General features: G+C 40.1%; 1 protein-coding gene across 1 annotated transcript in view; it reads left to right on the plus strand.

The window, feature by feature from the left end:
• Positions 1-26,473, plus strand: part of LOC122813409 — a 180,445-nt gene that overhangs the window by 109,301 nt on the left and 44,671 nt on the right. Inside the window, exon 4 of the mRNA XM_044085721.1 lies at positions 5,698-5,796. Coding sequence (XP_043941656.1) covers positions 5,698-5,796 — 99 coding nt within the window. The remainder of the gene's footprint in view (positions 1-5,697; positions 5,797-26,473) is intronic.

Genomic DNA, 26,473 nt, shown 5'->3' on the forward strand with positions numbered 1-26,473 from the left:
ACTGGGTCCAACAACAAACAATGATGAAACTCCTGTGTGGAAGATCTAAGATTCCCAATTTACTCCATATGAGAAAGATACAGAGGTGCCTGAAATCTCTTTGGTCCTAGCATCAACACCTTTTATCTTTTCAAATCCCTGCACGTGGGATTTCCAGAAGAGAAATGTTTTGGTGGAGACAACAGATTTCCTTAAATCCAGGTCTCCCCTTCTCCATCCCTGCTCCAAAGCAGTCAGTCACAACAGATGCTTTGGACTTTGCTTGGGGGGCAGTTTCAGGAAGGATAAAATTGCAGAGGGTGTGGGACACCAAGGACAGATGCAAGCACATAAATATCAAGGAGATACTTTCCCCTGATCAAGGTACCCAACTCTCTGAGCCATCTTTGGTCCCATGGACCTCTTGAAGTGGTTACAGACAATACCACAATTGTGGTACATCAACAAGCAAGGGGGAACCAGCTCTTACCCCCTTTGCAGACTAGCCATGTTATCTTGGGATATAGCTCACAGCACAATCTCACTCTATAGGCATCCTACATTCTGTTAGAGCAAATGTGCATGGCAGAGAAGCTGAGCAGGACCAGGGCAGACCCTCACAAATGGAAACTAGATCAGTGGGCCTTCCAATATATGATCCATCTGTGAGAAGTTCGTCAAGTAGATCTCTTTGCCTCCTGCCTGAGCAATTAACTAGCAAGATTCTGTTACAGGAATTCATATAAGAAGGCTTTTTCTTTTCTTTTCCTTGGACAGGAATGTTCCTATATGCTTTTCCACTCTTTCCACTAATATTTAGGGTACTTCTGAAGATTCAGAATGAATCCCCTAAGATCATTATGATGACTCCCTTCTGATCCAGGCAATTATGGATATTCCTTCGTTAGGAAATGGCCAGGGCCAATTACCACAAGCTTACTCACATACTGGATCGACTCACATAGGAACAAGGGTGTTTGATGCACCCCAACATCAATCGTCTTCAATTGACTGCCTGGGTGATAGTCTTAATTCCTTTAGGCACCTGTTTACTGAGGATTTACAGCAGGTACTAAGGTAGGCAAGAAAACCTGCTGCTAGAAAATCATATATTAGCAAATAGAAAGGGTTTTCTAGTTGGTGCTAACAACATAACCAGCACCAATTCAGGGCTAGTTGTTCAGTGATTTACAATATTTGTGTAAGTTACTATCATATGGTCTTTCTTGTTCCTCTGTCAAGGTTAATTTATTGGCTGTTTCAGCATGTTTGCCCATGGATCCTCCTCTTTTAATGCAGTATCATGTCAAAATGTTTTTGAAAGGGGTTTTGTATAAGAGTCCTCTAAGAAAACCAGTAGCTTCTCCTTGGGATCTTACTTTTGTGTTAGAGAAGCCAACACCTGCTCTATTTGAACCAGCTAATCTAGCTGATTTGAGTTTCTTAACATGGAAAACAATTTTGCTAATCGCTTTGACCATTGCAAGAAGGGTATCTGAGTTGCAAGCTCTTTTGGTGAGTAAGCCCTGACTTGTTTTCCATAGGAAGAGGGTTTCTTTGAGAAATAATCCTTCATATATGTCTAAAGTGGTATCCAAGTTTACTTTAAGCCAAACTCTTCATGTCCCTGTTTTCTTTCCTGAACCTAAAAATGAGAGCTGAAGGATACTCCATATCTTGGATGTCCACACGTGACTTGGGTGCTATCTTGACAGAACTAAAAATCTTCAGACAATTGTTCATTTCTTGTGAAGGTAAGAAAAAGGTATAACCTGCGTAAAAACAGACTATTTCCAAATGATTGTCTAAGGCTATTACCTTTTGTTATACTCCCCATAAAAGAACTATTGCAGGCAGGGTCAAGGTCCACTCTACCAGGGCTTTAGCATCATCTCTGGCTATTTGGAAAGGGTTGGATTCTAGAAGATTCTAGAAGCTGCTACTTGGCCTTCTGTACATATTTTTGCAAAGCACTATGACTTGATTCCCTCTCTAGTTCCAGGTCAAGCTTTGTTAGGACTATTCTCCATTTCTCCTGGACCAGTCTCCTTCCACCTCCCAAATGTAATTAGCTAAAGTAATCTACTCTTGTAGCTAAGGGTACTGCAGTAGTGATCAGTATGGTGAACATATTACAGTTGTGTAAGATGAACTTACTATAACCATAGATGTTTGAAAGATCACTGCAGTGGTTGCTCCCTCCCTCCATTTCCTTTGTTTTTTTGGTGTACATTTTATGTCAGGGTGTGGACATTTATTTTTTTATTTTTTTCCATTCCTAGCATTGTCCTTTCAGGGCTCCACCTCCCTTTCTCTGTTGGCAGGAAAGCTCTGAAGAGGTTCACACCCAAAGTTGTTTTTTAGTCAGCTCAGCTTGAGCAGCTTGATAGTTTGGGTATGTGGAAGGTGCCCTGAAGCTTTGGAAACAGGCCAGCCGTTATAACATTGGTAGGATATAACACATATACTTAAGGCTAGTGGAGCAGTGATTATTACAAACATCTACTGTTACAGTCAGTTCAACTTATACAACTGTAATTTTTGTGAATAGTACAGTACCAGTTTGCGTGTCCTTGTTTGGTTCTGAAAATACATAAGTATTTCAAGTGTGCACTCTGTGGACATTTTTTAATCTAATCTCTGATATGAGAGCAGGAAAGTAAAGTTTGCTTGTTTTGTGATACAGTGAACATTTCCATTTATTTTAATGAGTAAATTCATTACTTTAGTAATAATTGCAGTCATATTATGTGTGCTAGGTTGTATCCTAATACCTTCTTCACATATGCTCCAGTCCATCCTGTAAACTAATTCTTCAACAGTTTTAATCAGGGATTCTTTAAGGACATACTGTACATGGTATCACATAATATTACATAATATAATATATTACAAAATAATTTTGAAACAGGGAACATTATCTCCTTTAGTCCATCATCACCCATAATTATTAATCTCTTTATTCGTGTATTTGTCCAAGCACCACTCAAATATTGTCAAACTTAGTATGCATTGGGGCCTGTCTTGCAAATTACTTCAAAACCTCCCAATCCTTTCCCTAAACAAAGCTTTCCTCCTTTTTTTGCCTAATCATTCCTGGCTTAATTTGGACTCTCAATTCCTAACATTTAAAAGTACACTGTAATGCTCATCTCTGAATATGGATATTGTTAACACCTCACCATCCTTTCATGCCTTTTATTCTGTCTTTCTAAGCTTCATTGTAGTAGATTTTTACATGTTCACGTATAGTCTTTTCAGATTCATACAGTGGATCAGAGTTATTAAAGTGTTTTACCTTACTGCATAATCTCTATGTCTCAGACTGTGCACAAATACAGCCATGAGTCATAATCAAGTTGGGTGTTCCATATTTTATCTGTTGTTATCATGTCACTTGTGTACTATTTCAAGAGGCATGGTCTAATCATTGTTGCTTAATATACTCCCAAGTTCATAAGTGAGTCTGTTGGTCATTCAGTTTTTCCATCCTTTCTTCCCTGAAAGTCAAGTTATTATCCACTTCACTATATGTGGATTTATCTCCCATTTGATCAACCTTTCTAGCAAACTGTATAATTTATCTTGTCAAATGCCCTGATAAAATCTTGAATGAGTGTGTCTATCTGCATGCCACAGTCAACAGCTTGCAAGATGTTTTCCCAGATAATACATTTGTAACTCCAGATGCAACCACATAGTATACATGTTGTTGATAATCAGGCTGATCCCACTTTCCAATTCTTTCTCCTGCAAAAGACTGATTTATCTATAGCTTCCATTCCTTTAGAGATGGAAAAGATTTCCAATGACATCCAGTTTTGGGAAGGTACCATTCTGTTGAGATTTTTGAAATAAATAACTTAAAATGGCTATTGACAGATTATCTTCATCATTTAGTTGTCTACTTCCAATTTTTTATTTTGGATCTAGAGTTTTATAAATCTTTATTTCTCTCAGTATATGTTCTACAGTCTCTACTATATTACTTATTGGTTGGTGTCCCACTGCTTAAACCTACTACTGTTGGCCTATTCCCATCCCAGAGATCATCTGTTACCACACTCATGTAATATTTTGTAAAACTTGAGTATACAATCTTCTTCTATGATGACACAGATATCAGATTTAGCCTCCCCATCATGCATGTTTGTTCTGTTTAATGTACTGTCTGACTGTTTTTGTACATTTTATGTGTTTTGTTTATCCTTTGTGCTGATTGCTAAACTCATTTCTTTATTTCTTCTTTCTCCTGCTTTCCTCTTCTTCTTGTTTTGTGTAATTGTTTGTTTTCCTGCTTAAATGTTAGGAAAGTTTTTAGTTTCAATAAGTGTAACTCTGTGACAAAGAGGGAGGAAATGCTAGCTACAGTCTAGATTACCGGAGCTCAACTTGTGTAGTTTACACTGGCTCATCCATCCTGGGAGAAGGTGACTGTTCTTGGCCTGTAGAAGTGTGCATAAAACCAATAGCTGAGCACTAGGGGATGTAGGTTTAACAACCCAGTCCAGTGGTGGTAACGTTCATAGGTGTGTGTATATGGAAGCTCCATGGTGATGTAGGTACTCACATCAGCCATCAGGGGCAGGATTTGGGCTATAACATAAATGACTTCATTGCCAAGATGACAACAAGGGCAGAAATGTTCTCCATGGCTTCCTGGATAATGGCTGTTCTGGTCAACTGTCGTCCTCATTAAGAAATACCAAGATCTGTAATTAATGGACTGGAATGACAGGGGCAGACTCAGTGATTAGCAAGCATGGATGGAAAAAGTGTATAGGAAAAAATAGATTATATTATATTAACCAGGATAAAAAGTCAAGGAAGTATTTGCAACAGTAATTTGCATGAAGCAAAGTATGTGTAATTGAATGAAGTGAATAGTAAGTTGAAAACAGTACATTTTAGATAGTTTCTTTTTTGTATTTGGTTTTTGAAGACATTTTTGTGTAAAAAGTTTTAACTATGGAGCAATGATGTGTTACAGATGGCTGCTTCTTCAGGGAATAGGGTTTCTGTCTATGTATATGGGGGTACTTGGATAAGGAATTGTCATTTCTCCAAGTTAGAGCTACCACAGTGTTGAATGCAATGAGCTGAAAATGAAAGGGGACAGCGCCCTGCATCTAACTATGTGTCGAGGTTTCTGACTCCCAGAAGAAATAATGTTTTAACTTATTATGGTTGCTGTTCATAATTTCTCCAGGTAGGTTACTTGAATATGTGGTGTACAGTTTAAAGGACTTACTTTGCCATGGTCTTACATACTTTGAATTTATATACATAGTATTCCATACATTCTGCTCGAATGAATATCTAATGTTTATTAGGTCAATTAAAATGTTTTAAGTAAGTTTGAAGTATGTTTATAAAGTAATAATAAGCAAATGGAGCTTTTTAAATCACCTCTTGGAAAGAAAAAAAAAACAAGTTGCCCTACTCCTTCCCTATGTAAGTGGATGATTCCACCCAAATGCTAATGAAGGGTAGCTAACAAAAAATTATCAGACTTCCAGTGTGACCATTTTGTTCAAGGGACACCTGCCACTGAAATGTCAAATACTAAATGCTTACTCTGAAGTTTTCAGTGTAACATTCTAGAATTCTAACTCCTTCACAACACCTCTTTGCTTTGATAAGTAATGAAAGTGTATATTTTGCCAGAACCATTATTGTTGTATTGTTATTTATCTTAACATTTTGACACTTTTCTAGGGAAATTCCTAGCGCTGATGACTTCCTTGACTCACAGACGATGTGGTACCCTGTATACTCAGAAAGAGTTAGAACAAAGAAAGTCCAGCAGGCAATCAGGTAAGGCAAATAAATGACAGAAGCTGGATTCTATTTTACTTTTTTTGAAATTGTAGTCTAGTAAGTAGGTCAAGTATAAACCTCCAAACTTCAAAAACATTTTTTCCTTCCTAATATTGCTAAGTTACTCTCACTGGTTGTCTAACACATTATTAGTATATGTTTCACCAGTAACAAGCCAGGGCTTTTAACGAGTCGCTTTGAATAAGCCACTCTTTCAGAATCCACTGCTCAGTTAGTCATCCTACTTTGGATCATCTGTTTAGCAGATAGGTGCTGCCATGTATCCTGTAGAGCATGTTACCTTCTGATTACAGAAAAAAAAAAAAACATGGACAATGTGAATACAACCATGGTGAAGAAAGAAAATCCCCTTTGGGAAAAACCCGGTTCCCTTGAATTATCACATTGATGGTCGTCCACTGAACATACAAGGCATTATACGAGATCTGGGAACACAGGTTGACAGCAACCTCTCTTTTGACCACCACATTGCCACTGTGGTCAGAAAGTCCTTCTATGTGGCACATCTCATTACTAAGGGTTTTACAGCCAGGAAGAAAGAGGTAATTGTCTCCCTGTACTCTTCCCTCATTAGGTCACTCATCGAGTACAATGCCCCATTTGGCATGTACCTCACTAGACACCTGCAACAACTGGAGAGGCCTCAAAAGTACCTCACAAAGCAGATCCTAGGCCTTAAACACTTGTCCTATATGGACAGACTCAAAAAACTCCAACTATTCTCTGTCTCATATCGCCTGCTTAGAGGTGATCTCTGCTTGACTTACAAAGCCATGTCTGAGCCAGCTCTGTTAGAAATGCTACATCTAAAGAAGTCCCAATCCCTCCACACCACATGCTCCAGAGACCTCAAACTTATTACCACAATCAACAGAACATACTGGAGGGATAGGTTCATAACCCAGAGATTGCCCATGCTATGGAATAGATTTTCCATACATGTCAAGCAGAGCACCTCACTGGCCCTCTTCAAGAGAAATCTTGATGAGTGGATGGGAAATAGAAAATTCAAGCCGGGGATCACTCCAGTGGCTCTACTCGACAGAGGCACTAGGAACTAAGGTTGGGTGGCATGATCCTTTGGGCTAGGCTTGTAAAGGCTCCAGGGCCATTAGCCTAGTACACACCTATGAACCTATGAACCTATGAAAGGAACATAATAAAGGCCTACAAGTAACTGTTAACAGAGTGTCAGGTGTGAAAGGGTTCTTTTACAACATGGATAAACAGTACAACACAGGGGACATGTGATAAAACTAGACCAGTGATGGTGAACCTTTTTGGCTCGGTGTAGCAACAATTCTGAAAATGCCTAATTTGATTCTGCTGGTGTGTGTCCCCCAAACAAAAACAAATTAAAAAAATCAAAATAAGTAAAATACATAAATAAAAATAAATAAAACAGCATAGCTCCCAATATATCAGGGATAAATCTCAACAGAATCAGGGACAAATCTAGAAATAAGGGACATGGACACGTTTAAACTACTAGACACTGACAGAAAAAAACAAACATAAATTAATATACATTTTCTGAAGTAAAATAAGTCTATAAATCTAGTTATTGCCACTATTAAGATTAAAAGGTCGCCACTTTTAGAAGGGATTAAGAGGGACAGTTGAGAGTAACGTAAAACATCAGACGCTTAGAAATGCAGACTATTTGCCCTTTGCAGAAGTGTAACCACAAAGAGAAAAACAATGTTAGAACTGTGCTTTGCAGACTCTGTCGACAGTATACTGAAAAAGTCTGAGGTCAATAACTTCCTTACCTCTGCAGCAGTGTTGTTGAACTGTCTCCTGGCACAAAATAATTCTATGCACTTCACATGGCAACGAATGTAAAAGCAGTGTCTTTGGTAACTCGGGTGCTGGTGATCACTGGCATGTCATCCAAAATGAGGCGAGTCACCTTTGACACATGTCATAGGTTTGCCATCACTGAGCCAGACAGATGTGTTTCCATGAGAAATGCTGTTTTCAGGTCAGAACTGTGGAAGGAGTCACTACCTTGACCTGACTGCCACGCAAGGTTATAGAAGTGAAAGCAGTGAGGACTTCACATGTAATCCACCTGGGGGTCCTGAAAGAACAATTATGTACTGCTAAACTATATTAAATTTTTATGAGGAGCAGACTAAAAATATGAGGCAAAAATATGGACTTTCTGTGAAAATCTGGGCAGTTGAGAGTTATGCATCTGTACACCATGTGTCTATTTTCCTTTGTATTGGTGTGCCCTTGAAAGTAAAGCTGAAGAACTGACAGCATTCAGATTAATGTCTTATACTGTTATTCATATTTTTGACACTAAGGATTCAGAATGGACATCACATTAAGGGCTGCATTAAAAGGCCATGTTTACACAATGTGGTACTAGCATAGTCAGAGACACAATAAGCAGCAATGAGGAAAAAAATCTCATTATCAGCTAATTTGCATATCTTTAAATTGCCATTAACTATCATGAGTACGAATCAGCACTTTCCTGCAATAGTTAACATTGGCAAGTGATGCGTTGTGTCATTCATTAACAAACACACACACACACACACACACACACACACACACACACACACACACACACACACACACACACACACACACACACACACACACACACACACACACACACACACACACACACACAACATTCCCTATACCCCATACCTGTGCCTGTGTTGTCAAAATGACCCTGATGCTCCTTGTTCTTGCCCTCATAAATGATAGTGACTTTTGAAATTCTGGACTACTTTTAACTGTTTCTGAATGCTGTATTCTAGTTAATTGACCTGTTTTTGTAACAAAGAAGTGAAGACAATCTTCTGCTGTCATGCTGGGGGTCATGCTGGGGGTCAGCTATTCCTTTGCATTTCTGATTGTATTTATGTCAGCAAGTGATAGCAACCAGAGGTACAGGGATATGTCATAGAAAGAATATTTCTAACTTTTATTTATGTTCTACCTTTAGTCATTCTAAGAACTAATAGCAGACATTAGTTGTTTTTATTTTGTGTTTGTGTGGCTGCTGTGAGGGGAATGGAGACTTTCTGGTGTACTGAGTAGTAGCTTGGGGAGTCAATAGCTAATCAGGATCTTGGGAGCCTAACTCACTTCACTGAAGCAGATGGTATGTCCTGTCTTTGCCAGCAAGTAGTAGGAACCAGATCCACAGGTACAGTATGTGCCATAGAAAGAATCTTTCTTACTTTTATTTATGCCACTAGTCCATCTAAGGACAAAGGAGAGACATTGGTTATTTTTGTTTTTGTGTGGCTACAAGGGGAATGGAGGTTTCCTGAGGCACCAAAGAGTAATATGGGGAGTAGATAGCTAATCAGACTCTAGAGAGCATGACTCAACTTGCTTCCTTCCCTTGAGTGGATGTTAGGTGAACAGACACGTTGAAGGTTAGGCAGTAAAGCTGAGTAATCACCCTACCTTCACCTAGTAAGATTTAACTTTTCTAATATTAGACTTTTTATTGCTGGCAGTTATTACTATGAGCAAAATGGATGAATTTTGCCTTGGGGACCATGTCAGCTTGGGGTTCCTTACACGATGCTCTACCTGCCAGATGTACAGCAGGGACATTTCCATCAGGTTTGTTAGTGAAAAGGTTTGCTTTAGGTGTAAGAATTCACAGCTATCAGAGCCATCAATTAGTACTACTATTACTACTACTACGACTACAAGTACTATTACATCTAATCTTTACCAAAAAGTTTCTTTTTTTAAAGTGCAGGTGTGCAGACATTGGTGACTTCATAGGATCATAGGAGATTATTAGGCTAATGGCTCTGGGGCCCTTACAAGCCTAGCCAAGAGCTTATCTCCAAAAGAGAAACCTCAATCAGCACCTGTCACGCCTGTCAGTAGGGGACACAGGTGGAACCCCTGGGACAAATTTGTGGTTGCCCATCCACTCATCAAGGTTGCACTTGAAGAGGGTCAGTCATGTACTTTGTTTGATGTGTATGGGAAGTCTATTCCAGAGACGGGATAGCCTTTGGGAGACAAAAACCTCTGAGCAATCTGGATGATACAGAGCAGAGTGATAGTGATTTGAGCCTGTCCACATAGGACAGGTGTTGGAGGCTATGGATTCTCTTTGTGAGGTATTTCTGTGGCCTTTCCAGTTGGTGCAGGTGCTTAGAGAGGTACATACCAAATGGGGCATTGTACTCAATTATTGGCCTAATGAGTGAGGAGTACAGAGAGGTAATAACCTCCTTTTTTTCTGGATGCAATCCCTTTACTTATGAGATGAACTGAGTAAAAGGGTTTTCTGACCACTGTCGCTACATGATGGTCAAATGTGAGATTGTTGTCAACTTGTGTACCCAGGTCTTTCACCACAGGTTGTGTGCTTAGGGGGTTGCTGCTGATGTGGTAATCAGTAGGGGCTGTGTTTTTGCCGAATGGTATGATAATATATTTTTTTGCATTTAACTTAAGGCCATGACTTTGGCACCAGTCATTTGTTGCTGTGAGACCCTCTTGAAGTATGTTAACATCATTTGGAGAGTCAATGACAGCACCCAACCTACAGTTGTCCATAAACTTGGTCAGCCATAGGCCTTTTGTCTTTGCCTGGAGCTCTGAGAAGTAGATGCCAAACAATAGGGGTCCCAGGACAGATCCCTGGGGAGACACCATTAGTGACAGGTCTGCTGTCGGAGGTGGTGGCACCTATTTTGACCTTGTGGGTCCTATCAGTGAGCCAGTTGGCCACCCACCTGATGAGATAGGGATTTATGCCAAGTTCTGTTAGCTTTTTGATGATGCCTGAATGGGGGATTGTGTCAAAGGCTTTGGCTAAGTCAAGGTAAACTGTATGTACTGACTTTTCCTCATCCAGTGCCTTGGTGACAGTCTCAAAAAAGTCAACCAGGTTCAACAGGCAAGATCTGCCCTTGACGAATCCGAACTAGGTGGGGTCAAGTGCTTGGAGATTGCCTATGTCCTTGTTTATGAGGTCCATAATAATACATTCTATGACCTTACAGATCAGACCTGTCAAGCTAATGGGATGGTGGTTTCCAGGGTCAGTAGTGGCACCACCTTTGTGCACAGGGATGACAATGGCAATTCTCTACTCTGCTGGAATGAAGCCTGTACTTAGGCTATGGTTGAATAGAGTGCTCAGTGGCAAAACTAGTTCTTATTTATTTATTACATTTATTGACTGGGTATGCCCGATTGAGCCAGCAGCCCATTTTCAGTGGAGACCCTAGGAGAAAAGCTCCACAGTAATATAAATATCAAATGAAAACACAGTAACAGCAAAGATTTGTACAATCAAATTATTTACAGCAGCAAGAGACAGTACAATGCAAGGTTCTGTACATATTGAAGACCCAGGGAGAAAACTCCACAGTGGCACAACACAATCAGTAGTACAACACAATCAAGTAGCAGTAAATATAATACAATCAGTAGAACTGTACAATTACTGTTGCAGTAACAGCCAAGTGGCAGTAGATATAATACAATCTGTAGAACTGTACAAATACAGTACAGATGAGCAAAACACTAGATAGTATGTAGGATAAATGTAGAAGGTAAAGTGAGAGAGGTAGAATAGGGGGAATAGATTAACCTGGCAGGAGCACAGACAGTGGTTTATAAGGTGTTCCTTTAAGAGTGATTTGAATTGGTCACATACTGGATTTTTTGTTATTGTGTCTGGAAGGGTGCTCCAGAGTTTGGCTATTTTGTGTGAATAGAGGGAGTCACCATGTTGATTGTGGGAGTTGGATACCTTTAGTAGGAGTTTGTTGGAAGATCTGAGGGATCTGCTATTAGTATTAGGTTGAAATAAAGAGGAGATGCCAGGGCAGTTGTTGGGATGGTAGATTATATTATGGGCTAAGGATAGCTGATTGAGAGATAGAAGGTTGGGGAGCTCTAGGCAGTTTAATACTGGAAGAGCTGAGCATTGGTGGGATCAGTTTGGGTAATTAGTGGCAAATTTAGCAATCTTATTGTAACATGATTCTAGATTGTTGAGGTCAGATTTCTGAAGGTCATTAAATATGAGAGAGCCATAGAAAAGGGTCGATAGAAGGTGTGTGTGAGTAGTGGCTAGCCTGGCTTTAGGAGTTAGAAATGGTTTGGCCCTGTAAAGGGTATCTCATTTGTTGTAGATTTTTTGATGGTTTGGGCAATATGCATGTCAAATTTGAGCTTGTCATCTATGGTAACACCTAAATGTTTTGTGTGGTTAGTGGAGGTGATATTGGTACCATTGGCAGAGATGATTGATAGAGGGGGTGGGGAAGTCTTGGGTTTTTGTTACTGAAAACTATGATTATGGTTTTGTTGGGATTTAAAATGAGTTGGTGTTGGGAGAGGTGGGATTCAGTGTCCTGGAAAGAAAATTGCATTTTTAGTTGGAGTTCTTGCAGTGAGAGGGCTGAACAGATAAGGGTAGCATCATCTGTGTATTGTACTATGGAGGCATGCTGGGTTGCTGTACTGAGGTTGTTTATGAATATGATGAAGAGAAGTGGACCGAGAATGGACCCTTGAGGTACACCCACAGACCCACAGAGAGTAGGGAGGAAAGAGAGATTTCCCACTTTGTAGCCTGTTGACAGCTGGAAAGATAGCTGCAGAACCAAGTTAGTGAGGATAAACTAAGGCCATAGGAAGATAGTTTATTTAGTAGAAGCTGGTGGGATATGGTGTCAAAGGCTTTAGGCATGTCAAGGAATATGGAAGAGACATGCAGGCCTTCATTCATGAGGTCATGGATGGTGTTAGTGAAGGTTAGGAGGGCAGCGCTGGTACTGTGGTTAGGTCTGAAACCATGCTGAGAGTTGGAAAGGAGGTTATTGTTAAGGAAGTCATTTATGAGCTGGTTGTGGATGGATTTTTCTTAAATTTTTGCCAGGGGGGAAAGTATGGCTATGGGATGATAGTTGGTTAGTTTTTTGGAGGGACCACCTTTGTGGAGAGATATAATATGAGATATTTTCCATATGAGTGGGACATATTGTTCTTTAATAGAGCAATTGATCATGATTGAAATGTGGTATGCGATTGAAGGGGCTGCAAGTTTCAGAAATTCATTAGGGAGTTTATCTGCAGCTGTGCAGCATGGTTTGAGTTTGGACAAGAGGGTTTTTATGTACTTTGTATGGGTGAGAAGGAGAAAGGGCTGAGATTGTCTATGGCTGGGGTGGTGACAGTGAGTGGCTGGGTTGGTTGGTTGTGTAGAAGGGAGGTGACAGTGTTGATGAAGTGGGTGTTGAATTGAGTTGAGACAGGGACAGGGTCATTTGAGGTAACAGGATGGGGGATGGAAGTACATCCTGGGTTTAGGAGTTGGTTGATGGAAAGCCAGAATTTTTGAGGGTTGTTTTGCTCACAGGATAGGAAGTATACTTGTTTGCCTCTTTTTATTTATTTTTTAGTTAAGTTTCTTAGTTGCTGGTAATTAAGGAGGTCAGATTTGTTTTTTGGATGCACGATAAGCTAACCAGGCTTTGTCCCTACGTCTCATTAGTAGTTTGGTTTCTTCGATTAGCCATGGGAGGGGCTTGGTCCTAGTACGAACTTTTCTGGTAGGGGTCAGATTATTAAGAATTGTAAGGGAGGTTTCATTGAAGTACTGAACAGCCTCATCTAATTTTAGGTGCTTAAGTGGGGACCAGTTACATTGTTGTAGTAGAAGATTGAAAGTAGTGGGGAGAACTTTTTCTTGGAAGTGATGTATTTGTAAAGGATGTTGCTTTGGGTGTACACGCATTTCCTGTAAAGAAAGGTTGGACAGTGGTCACTGAGGGAGTCAGGTAGGCACCCAGCTAAGAAGCCTAGGTTTGGTTTGTTAGTTAGGATCCAGCCTAATGTTGACTGCTTGTCAGAATGTTTGTCAACACAAGTTGGGCAGTTTATTGTCTGGGTGAAGTTACCACAAACAATAGTTTCTTGGGTGAATTTAGTAGCTGCCCAGGATAGTAGGTATTCTATAGTGGGACATTTATTGCTGAGAGGGAGGGAGGTGGCAATTATTATTTTTGCTTTGTTGGGGTTGATTTCAAGGTGCGTAATTAATATTTCAGAGTTTTTAAACATAACTACAATGCCACCTCCACATTTGTTGATTCTGTCTGCTCTTATGATGTTATAGCCTATTGTTAGGATTTCACTTTCCTTAATGTGGGGCTTTAACCAGGTTTCTGTTAACACAGCTATATGTGGTGATTAGGTGGATAGGGTAGCATGGAGCTCACTGGTCTTGTTTATGATGCTATGGAGGTTGAGGTTTAACAGGAGTAGGTCTGAGTTAGAAGCTTTTGGATGGGGGTAGGGATGTGTGTGAGAAATAGATTGAGTACAGGTGGTGGGGCTTGTGGAAGATAGTATGTGTTGTGTACAGTTAATGTTGGAGCCTGGGTTGGAGATATTGCAGATACTATCAGGTCCCATGGAAGCTGTATTCTTTGCCTTGGATAGGACCTTTAACACTTGATCTATGGAGATGTGAGGTGAGGGGCCAGTATTGGTGATGTCGAATGGGCCTTTGGGGTGGGATGGGGGGGTGAAGTTTGCACTGAATCTGTCTGCTAGCAGGTTGGCTAAGTCAATAGGATCAGTGTAAGTGGTACCATTAAGAACTGATTTGTGACAAACCTGGGCTTTGCCATGGAGGTTTCTGATGTAACCGAAAAAGGCTTTGTGGTCAACCTTTCTTTCAGAGGCTAGTTTCAATTCATAATTGGCTTTGGAGGTTTTCACTAGTGATGTAATTTGCTTGCTGAGGCTAAGGAGGGAGTTTTTCCAATTAGAAATTTGTGCCTTTTACCCTTGGACAACAGTTTTTTCCTTTTGTTGTAAAGCCTGTTGATAGAGGATGTCCACCACATAGGTTTGTGTTTCCTTGAGGATCAGGTTTTAGTTCTGTTGTGTATGGCTGAGTCCATGCAGTTGTACAGGTGCTTGTATACTGCACTGGCATACTGTTCGGGATATTTGTCTTCATCCTCTGAGGGGGGTGGTGTGAAGCTACTGATACCTTCCCTTAGAAGGTTGAAGTCAGTTTTTGAGAAGTTTATTTGCCTGGTTACGCCTGGTGGGGGGGGGGGGTTGGACTGGATAGACACTTTGAATGAGACAGACCGATGGTCTGATCTCACCAGGGAAAAACTCACTATGGGGGAGGTGCAGCGGTCACCCATGTTGGTGAGAACCAAGTCTAGAATGATATCTCCCCCTGTGGGGGATGAGACAAGCTAGTCTAGTGCGTTAGAACTGATGAAGTCAAGGAATCATTGGGTGAGTGCATTAGATCAGGAATAGTTCACCCAGTTTATGGTGGGGTAGTTGAAGTCACCAAGAATCAGGGTGTTAGGGAGTACCATGATGGACTCAAGTAAGTCCAGGTAGGAGGAGTGGGTGTCCTGAGTCATGGAGGGGAGTCTATAGCTGGCTTTAACTTGTATGGGTGTCTTGCCAATTGTCAATTGCACCTGGAGAAGTTGTAGTGCATCATGCTGGTAAACCAGTCTGGAGCTGTGCTTGTCTTTAATGAAAATAGAAACTCCACCACCCTTAGTCTTCCCAACCTCATTTTGGGGGCAGAATGTGTGGAATGAGGTATAGCCTGGTAATGCAGGGGTGCTGTCTGCAGCCCTGAATCAAGTTTCCATGACTGCACAGATGTCAGCATCTTCCAGTGCTAGGAGAGTCTCCCATGAGTGCATTTTCAGGTTAAGGCTCATAGCGTTGAGCAGCATGACCTTCAATTTGCTTTTTGACAGATCTTTTATGTTGGAAGATTTGTCTGTGGGACATTGCCTAAAAAAGGCACAACGGGGGAGGAAGAGCTTTGGCCAGAATCCTGAATCCCAAGGATGACAAGTGGAGGCCATCTCTGGCAAAGCATCGAGGCCTGTCAACCATGTCATTCCAGGCAGATACTAGATCCCTCTGGAATAACACCAGAAGCTACGCCAATTGTTGAGGTCAATTATTTTTTGTTGGTATTGTGGTATCATTCTTGGTGAAGGTAGGATGCTGCTTACGGCTAGGGTCATACCTGCCTGAGACACATACTCTGACAGCTCAGTCATGTCTCTCTTCATATAGTCTTGCAAACTCAGATATAGGGGCAAAAACTGATGTATCAGTTGGTACTGATAAGCACTGTAAAAACGTTGGTTCAATGGGTGAGGTTGCTAACAGTAGTAGACAGCCTAAAGACATTTCTATAGACACTGTAAGGGTGAAGGAGGATTATTACACTTCAGTGGCAGTGTGTTTAATGCAGGTGGTGTGGCTACAGATGGTTCCTTACTTGCTCCCTCTGAAAATGCTCTACACATACAGGAAACTGTTAATCATCATGTAGAGGATTGTCTTCAGATATTACCAGGAAGAACTTAGAAGATCTTTGTGATGCCCGTGCCCTGGTCTAGCAATCAAGGAGCCTCAATCCTCACCACTAACACCAGAGAGGGCATCTCATATATGAGGAAAGGATAACAAATACACACAGTAAAGTGCAATTTCCCTTAAGAGCACACAGAGATCACAGTCAGTCCAGGGCTGGTTGGTCCCCTGCTCTCCAGGTCCCCAATAAGACTCCCCATTGGCACAGCTATAGGGTCCAGATCTCAGCCTAGTCGGCAAGCTAAAACCTCTAGCACCCTCTCTGTCCAACCAGTGCTTCGTGTCCCTGCCCTAGTAGCTAACACACACACACACACACACACACACACACACACACACACACACACACACACACACACACACACACACACACACTTTGAGATAAGAGTTTATACAACCACACAGACACTCCTGGGGAAGGCTGGCACAGGTTCTCCAGCTGTGCCCCTTTTACCCAGACTATATGGTAGTACCACTTGCCACCACCCAGCTAATATTTATAAGCTACTCAAAGGCCCTTAAAAGGGTGTCCAATTATTACTGTGCAATATTATTATCCAATTGATAAGTGTGACTAAACAGTCAAGGCTTATTAGAGAGAGAACTAATTCGAAACAAACCTGGGCTTTGCCATGGAGGTTTATGATGTAACTGAAAAAGGCTTTGTGGTTAGCCTTTGTTTTGGAGGCTAGTTTCAATTCATAACTGGCTTTGTATGTTTTCACTAGTGATCTAGCATCTAGTGTGACCATTAATTCTGGCCAGTCCCCATTTAGTGTGATGGTGGAACAACCAAAATCTCCTAAACAAGTTTTGATAATTGGTGACTCCATGTTAAAAGGGCTTAGAGATATTCTACTGAGGATAAAGTGTAACTCAGTCATAGTGAAGTGTTTAAGGGGCTGCAAACTATTAAATAAAAGGAATACACTTGCATCTTTAGATAAAAATGTATGATGTGGTGATGATGGTGGCAGATAGTACAATGTGACTTGGACTCATTTAGACATGTATTTGATAGTCTTCCTGCCCCTCATTGGTCAGATATCATCAAGAAATAATAGGTGACAAATATTATTAGAAGAAAAGGTCTTGCTGAGGGTATAAAAGCTCTTGCGCTCTATGAGGACCTTGTTAGGGGATGTGGTTACTTCTGTAGGGATAATTTGTTTTTGGAACATTAAGGTAACAGACTGGCTGGGAACAAGATTACAATCTTAGTTAAGTCTTTTTTAGGTTGGATGGGTTTCAAGAAAGGAAGCTACACGTGCCTACAAATCAAAAAAAAATCTTCTTGCCTAATGCTTGGAGCTTATATAACAAATTTTCTACAGATGATTATTGAAATATGGTCCAGTAACCAAATATATCCTCTATTCTAGGCTGTAGAGGGCACTATCATTATATATCAGGGAAGAGAGGTGGAGGTGTCTCAGTATATGACTCCTGACAGTATATTTCTGACACACTGGTCTTAGCAAAGAACTGTGACTTGATAATGGTAATAATTACATTGGGAAAGGTACATTGGTACATTGTTAATTTTCACAGTCTACCTACCCTACTAATATCATCTGACCCAGATTTTAAGACTATTTATAATTTCTTTCATAACAATTATGACATAATAGTTAATATTAATACCCAAGACATTGACCGGAGAATGTCCTACACAAATTCTTCAATAATAAATAAAATCATTGAAGACAGCACTCTATACCAGTACATACAAGTTTTTAAGGTAGGCACAAGGAGGGGTAATATTTTCAATGTTATCTGCCCCAGTGCCAAACAAATGGTGGCAAGTAGTGTAGCAGAACCCGCCCTTGGCCCATCTGATCACCAATGTATTTTAAATCTGCTTGATTATCATGATGCTAAAGTTTGCTCTGAAGATCTGTTTTTAGGAGATTGCATAGTGCAAACTATCAGACCATTAATGAGGAAACTAAATTATGACAATAGAAAAACATCATAAGTAGAAAAACACCATGAGTGGCAAATCCCCAAAGAATGAATGGTAAGTACTCTATGATTTCATCTGTCACTTAGTAGAGAAGGATTTTCCCCAGGTACCTCTTTGAGAAGTAAGGAAACACTCCAGTATTGTGTCTAATCAAGGTATCAAAAAGTTTTATGAATTACCTTTGGCAGAAATTTAACTCAGAAGAATTGGACAAGCTATGTTAATGCATGTAGGGTCATCAGAAGACTGATTAAAAAATCTAAGAGGTCCTACAAACTAAGGTTGGCAGATAACTCTATTTAAAACTGTAAAGTCCTGTTTAAACATTTCAGGCGCTGTAAGAAGGATGCTGTGTCCAACTACTGCTTAAAGAAAAACTGGTATTTTGTCACTGATCCAGGGGAACTAGCAAATGTTTTTGCTGAGAACTTTTTTGTTAGGATGATGGGCATGGGAATGGACATTCTGCAATTCAGTGCTGAAGGCATGGGTATCTTCTGTCCACTACTGGTGATGATACAATCAGTAAAGCTTTAAAAAACATTATACAAAATTCACCAGCTGGACCTATGGCCTGAATGGTTTCTTTCTGAACATGGTTGCTGATATCCTGGTTGAATGTTTATCAGTTTTGTTCTAGGAGTCACTAGGCCATGGTTTTGTTCTGGATATCCGAAGAGAAGCCATAGGTGTCCCCATCCCCAAATCTCAAGTAGGTTCATTTGTGGTGGATTATAGGCTTGTCAGCCTGACACATATCTTGTGCAAGTGTTTTGAATGTTTCCTTTGCATTATAATTCAATAATTAGACCTAGTTCTTGATATTTTCCATTGTGACTTTACATCTGGCATTCCTGACTTGCTAGCTTGATAAGCTTTTATCAAGACACTTTGTCTCCCTAGATCAGGATATTCCTATTGATATGGTTCATCTTCATGTTGTGAAAGCCTTTGACTCTGTACCTCATAAAGCTATCTGGAATACATCTATGATCTTAAAATTGACGCCTTTGTCACTAAATGGGTAGCAACTTGGTTGAGAGGGAAGATGTTTGCGGAATGAGTCAAGGGACATTTTTCAGAGTCTAGAGACATTTTTATCGGAGTTCCGCAGGGGTCCATGTTGAGGCATGTCTTGTTCGGTATCTTTCTGACATGCTTTTCTGAGCAGGCTAAAATTTGGCTAAGTAAGTTTGCCAATAACATCTAAGTAAGTGGTATTATTTCAAATATTTAAGATCAGAAGATCTTGGAAGGTTACTTAGATTTACTGATTCAATGGTCTAACTTCAATGACATGCAATTTAATGTCATAAAAATTAGAATTATGCATTTTGAAAAATAACTAATTGTGGATACACATATGTCTTAGATGAATTAATATTACCTGAAGTAAATTTTGTGAAAAGCTTGGGTGTTACTGTGGACTCTAGTCTTAATTTTAATGATCACCTAATGGGTGTTATAAGAAAGTGTTATTGTATCTTAAACTATATTAGACATTGCTTTATTAGTTGTGATGCAGAAGCTCTGCTACCACTATATAAATCCTCAGTTAGACCCACAACTGAATACTGTGGGCTACTCTCTGTTTATATCCTCTCAAGTCATGAGACTTGAATAAGTTTAGAAATCCTTTACTAGAATGATTGTTGGGGTTGTAACCTTCCTACAAGAAAAGATTGAAACTTTTGTCACTCTATTCTGTTGGCTACAGGCTAATAATTACGGATCTTATGTTATACATCTGCTATACTTTTGGATTTATCCAAAGCATTTGATATGGTCTCACACCCCCTACTATTAGATTCTCTAGTGTCCCTATCCTTTGCCCCTTCTACTGTTGCCTGGTCAAGAACTATCTAGCTGATAGACAATAATCTGTCCAATGACAAGGGGCACTATCTCCTCTACTTTCAACCTTCATAGGCATACCACAAGGCTCAGTACTGGGCCCACTTCTCTCTTCTATCAACACTAACAATCTACATGCCTCCACCCAGCATACCACACTCATACAGTATGCAGATGATTCAACTTTAATCTGCTCAGCCCCCTCTTTTCATTCTCCGGCAACAGACCCAGGAGTCCTTTAGCTCTGTGGAAAGTTGGATCACAAACATCCAACTCATCCTTAACCCTAATAAAACTAAATTGCTTTTATTTATCCCCAATAAATCAAAGTCTGCTCCTCTTTCCTTTTGTATTACTTCCAAAAATGGTACTATCATTTCTCTTTCTGCCCATACCAAACTCCTCGGTGTTGTGATCAACAAAAACCTTCTTTTTGATGAACATATCTCTCAAGCCATCAAAAAGCTTCACAAAAATGGGCTCATTATACAGACACAAAAACTTCCTCTCAGATCAAGCACGGATCACCCTAGCCCAAACACACCTTTTGTCCACACTAATGTATTTAGCACCAATTCTTACCCATATCAGAAAACTTGACCTTGACAAACTTGAGTCATGCTATAATAATATTGCCAAATTTGCTAACAATGCCACCTTCAGATCCCATCACTGTCTAGCTCTAAGTTACTTAAATGGTTAGAATTTCCTCAACTACTAAATTACCGCCAACTGGTCATCGCCTATAACATTCTGAAGTATCCTGACAAAACCCATCACTAAGTCAACTACTGTCCTATTATGCAACAAATCGCACACTCCGCTCTAGTGACAAATCACTTCTATGCATCTCTAGGTCTAACAACACTGTTGGAAAAGCACTATTCTCCCACACTGTTGCTGAAAACTGGAACAACCTCCCCCCATCACTGACCTCTATCCCCACCACCTCGCACTTCAAAAACTCTTTAAAATCACATCTTATAAGCACCTGGGGTCTATATTATATCATTGAATGCTTAAAAAAGTGAACGATGAATAATCGACCCCATGTAAGGGAAAGCTTACAATCTCAAAAGCTCAGAACAGAGATTTTTTTCCAAGGGAAAAAAAAATCACTGTTCCAAAAAAAAAAAGAAAAGAAAGAAAAGAAAAATTGAAAGAATACATAAAGTAGGGGGCTTTGCCCCCCACACACCCCCTACTTAAATATACCAACTTCAAGATCACACTACAGTGCCAAAAACGGCAAAGCAATGGAAGTGGCCAAGCAAATTCTTTCCATGGGAAAGAATTCGCTTAAAAGCCGCTTCGCTATTTTGCCTTTTCATTGTTTTAAGTTCGACCAAGATGCATTCGATAGAATGTGTCTTCGGTCATCTAATAGGAACCCAGCACCTGGCTTTGCCGATGCATAACCTAAAAACACTACTTAACTCTGTGGATAGTTGAAAGGCTTATTATTTGCCTAATGTAAATGCTACAGTTGTTTACTTCCAATATTTTCTTTATCCTTTTAATATAGGTACTTTATTTAACATGATGTATGTCATAACTCTCAATGCTAAATGCATTTAGCCTATTCAACTGCTGAGTTGTGTCCTGTCTGTTTTACATTTCTGGCTTACTAGCTGGATTTTTGCTGTTATAATGTGTTATTATCAATTTTTACTACTATGTATTAAATTCTAGTATTTCTGTTAATATATGTGGAGCTTTTCTCCCTGGGCCTCTGCTGTGAATGGACCTGGCCCAATTGGACTGCCCCAGTTAACAAATGTAAAATAAATAAATAAAATAAATAATGCGCAGAGCTAACAAATCATCATCTGCTACATTGGGCATTAGTTTCCCAAACTATCTGCACATACTAGAAATAATGGATTTTTGGAAGCCTTGCCCAGATCTAACTCACATTTTACAGATATTTTTTTTCCATTTTAGAGATGGTACTGTATGCAATAATTCACCAGTGCAAATCCAATGTGCAGGAATAATCAAGCTTTTCGAGAGGACTGTTGACATGTGGTTTGGCTCTTATGTTTCTGAACAGGATTTATCGCTTAGCGAACGTAAATTGTCCCATGAGGCATTTGTATTTGTATCAAAAGCATTACTCTTTGAAGGTTTAAAAGCAGGCATAGCAGCTTGCTTACCAGTAAGGGAATCCTCAGTTTTTCTGAGCTGTTTTATAAGATAGCCCAGCAGCGACAAGTAAAACTATTGTTTTCTTTATTCTGTTAACAATTGCTAGATTCCACAGAATGCATGTGCAAAGCATAATGGGGCTTTTGTGTGTTCTGCATGAGATACATGACTTGGAAATTTGAAGCAAATAAAACAAACTGGCTGGGAAAATTTTACTTATTAAAAATATATTTAAAAGGTGGGACTGCAGCCTATAAGCCCAATATAACCACTGCTGCCTCTGAACAAATGTTATTTTATGGTGATTCACAGTGCTGTATAGCTACTTTTCAGACTCAGGATAACTTTTCAGTGTTATCTAAATGTCAGTAAAGGCCTGTGTTTGCAAGTTGTTTTCCTCATGGCATTAACTGAACCTGAAAAGGGGGCAAGAGCTGTATTTTCCTTTACTCGAGTTACAGGCTTGTTACATCAAGATGAAGAAATGTTTTTCTCTTTTAGACTAGATATAGTATGTTTTAAATTTAAAGATTATTTAAGGAAACAATTTCTTAGTTTGGCAGGGTATAGACTATAAACTCTGAGACCTAAGGCCACTGGTTAAAACACATAGTATTGTTAAATAGTAACTTACTGGTTGGCGGTTGCCACAAAAATGTTTTTTTTTTCTTTTCTTTTGTCATATAAGTGCAGAATGGATTGATAACCTTCCTGGCCATGTATTTATTGTCAACTTGGAGCAACAACCATATGTGCTTATTCAAGCTTAGAAGTTAGATGTTCAGAAGGTCAAATGAATGACTTTATTTTGTTAGTCGTTTGATCCGTCCAGAACCTGATAGACATACTCTGTTGCATTCTTTTTGCCTTTTAAATATTGCTTTTGACAGCTATTATATATTTTATTAGTTGCTGCATCTTTTCAATTTCTAAGTTTGTCCTTTGGAAAAGACACGTCTATGTCTTACAATGTAACTTGTGTACATCTTCACTTATTCTGTAAGCCTGAGTTGCTGTTCGATTAAGTGTTCAGTTTCAACTGAATTAAAAAAAAGTTGCAGAGATGAATTATGGAGATGTTCTTTGCAAGGTAATGGTGGATGTCTGCTTAAGTCCAGGAATCCAGAGGAGCAGGGCCAGCATTCACCTTCAGTGTTTACCATGGATAAGGAATTATAAAATGACTTAACAATTCTTCTTGTGACTCTCTCTTCTCATCCTACATCTCCAAAATCTGGAATGACATTCCTCTCCCTAAGGGAAAGAATACTCCATAGAGTATCCTTCAAAACAAAACTGAAATATTATTTAACTAACAACTAGTTATGTCAGTGCTCCTCACACAGATAATACATAATGTTAATATGACAAATGTAAGACAAACATAGTTATTAAACCACCAACTGGACATTTCTTTGATTTCCAAACCTAAGCATAACCTAGCACTTTAATGTACAGTATAGTTCTCCATCTCCTCTACTCCCTTTCAAACTCCTTTTGATCTGCCTACTCATCATTACAGCAGTTAATGAGCTGTTCCCTGTAGTCCTGTGGTGCATGGTTTGATTCCCTCAGCTTCTATTGCCTGTGTGACTATGACCAAGTCACTTAGTCAGACACTGTTCTCAGGCTGAGACTGAAAAAGGTCTATAGAGATCAGTGTTCCACCCTGGAAAACAAGCAAAGAAATAAATAAAATAAATCTATCCTTCAGTAAAAGCATCCTTCTCTCCTACTAAGTGTATATATCTGACTCTCATAAACACATCACTTCTCAAATATTTCGCTTGACTTGTCATAATTCTTCTTGACATGCTTCTCTGCTAATTATCTCACTAGGCTGCACTCCTCACTATGAAATTACTGCATGCTCATTCCACATTATTTTTTCTATGTTCTCTCTTTCTTAGCTTACTTTTACTTCTTGGTCTTCTTTCTGTCTTAACATTACGCACTCATTTTCTTATTGTATCAATAAAATTAATATTTTCACTGCCAAAATTCTACATAACTCCTTTAAATACAGTTTTCCTCCTTGTCTTATAGGTTCATAGGTTCATAGGTAGGTACTGGGCTACCTGCCTGAAGACATATATTAGCCCAGCCATGTTGTGTGGTATTCACCGCCCCTTTGGTTAGTTCCCTAGGCCCTTGGTCTAGCAGCTAGTATCCTTGGCCCCTATCTAGTAGAGCTGTTGGTATGATCCCTGGTGTGAACTTTCTATTACCCATCCACTTATCAAGGTTCCTCTTGAAGAGTGATTGCGAGAGGCTCTGTCTTATGTGGCTTGGGACCTTGTTCCATAGCAAGGGAAGTCTTTGCGAAGGGAATCTATCTCTCCAGCATGTTCTATTCATTGTTGTGCTGAGGTTTATATCCCTAGAGCGTGTAGCTCGAGTGGATGTTTTTTGCTAAGATGGAGCATGTTCAACAGTTCTGGGTTGGACATGGCTCTGTATGTTAGACAGAGATCGCCTCTGAGAAGGCGGTATGCCACAGATAAAAGCCTTAGTTTTTTCAATCATGCTGCATAGGGCAACTGTTTGAGGCCAGTAATCCTCTTAGTGAGGTACTCTGTGGTCTCTCCAGCTGCTGGAGATGCCTAGCCAGGTACATTCCAATTGGTGCATTGTACTCAATAATGGGTCTGAAGAGGGAAGAGTAGAGGGGTACCACTACATACTTAGATCTTGATGTGAACCCTTTCATGATCAGATGGGTCACATAGAAGGATTTTCTAACCACCTTGGCAACATGGTTATCAAAGGAAAGCTGACTATCTACTTGAGTCCCTAGATCCCTTATTACTACTTCAGATTTCAGGGAGTTACTTCCTATGTGGTAATTTGTGGGTACTCTGTTTTTTCCAATGGGATTACTATGCATTTTTTAGCATTTAGCTTGAGACCATGGCTTTGACAACATGCATCAGTCTCATTAAGGCCCTTCTGGAGGATATCCATGTCGGCCGGAGACTCTATTATAGCACCCAGCTTGCAGTCGTCCACAAACTTGGTCAGCCATAGCCCTTCAGTGCTTGCCTGTACTTCTGTGAAGTATATGCCAAACAGGAGGGGCCCCAGGACAGAGCCCTGAAGCACACCATTCGTTACAGGTCTGGATTTGGACATAGATCCCGCTACTCTTACTTTGTGGGATCTGTCTGAGAGCCAGTTTGCGATCCATCTTGTGACGTAAGGATGCCCAGGTTGGTGAGTTTATCAATAATATCTGAATGGGCAATGGTGTCAAATGCTTTAGCAAGGTCAAGGTAAGCCGTGTGTACCTCTCTTCCCTTATCTATGGCCTGAGTAATTGTCTCAAAGAAGTCCATCAGGTTCAAGAGGCATGATCTGCCCTTGACGAAGCCGAACTGTGTGGGGTCAAGTGTTTGCAGGTTCCCAATCTCTCCATTTATGAGTTCCATAATGATTCACTCCATTGCCTTACAGATCAGACTGGTCAGGCTTATTGGTCGGTAGTTCCCAGGGTCGGTTGTGGGCCCACCCTTGTGCAGCGGAACCACCATTGCTGTGCGCCATTCTATGGACACATATCCTGTCAAGAGGCTTAGACTGCACTGGGTATTCAGATGCGGGGTTAATTCATTTTGGAGTTCACGTATGACACAGCCCGGCCACCATCTGGTCCCATGAAGGCAGTGTTTTTAGCTTTAGATAGAGCCTTATTAAGCAACGTATCAGTAATAATTGGAGTTACACAATCCCCTGGAATAGTAATAGGCCCTGTAGGTGGTGGTGGTGGGGAATTTGCACTGAACCTGTCAGCCAAGATGTTGGCAATGTCAGTGGGGTCAGTGTATTTTGTTCCATTTTGTACTAGCTCAGAACAGACCTGAGCATTGCCATTTAGATTTTTGACGTAACCATAGAAGGCCTTATGGTTATCCTTGGCATCCTTGGCAACTTTCTTTTCGAAATTAGCTTTAGTTGACTTGATGAGGCCTCTCAATTTCTTACTAAGGCTGATCAGGGAAGATTTTTCTACTTGAGATTTGGCCTTTTTTTGTATAAGTCTCCTCCTTTTATTGTATAGTTTGCTTATGGCTGGGGTCCACCAGACTGGTTTCTTCTTGCTTGAGGAAGGAGTCTTGGTTTTATTTGGGATAGCATGGTCCATGCAATCCTGAAGATGTATATAAAGTGCCTTGGTGTAGGATTCTGCATCCTGGATATCATTATCCTTCTGCAAGGGAATAGTGAAGCTTTCCACTTCTGATGCAAGTAGTTTGAAGTTTGCTTTGGAAAGGTTTTTTACAATGGTTT

Source organism: Protopterus annectens, chromosome 1.part1, assembly GCF_019279795.1.
Source record: "Protopterus annectens isolate FY-2018-M chromosome 1.part1, PAN1.0, whole genome shotgun sequence".
Lineage (NCBI taxonomy): Eukaryota > Metazoa > Chordata > Ceratodontiformes > Protopteridae > Protopterus > Protopterus annectens.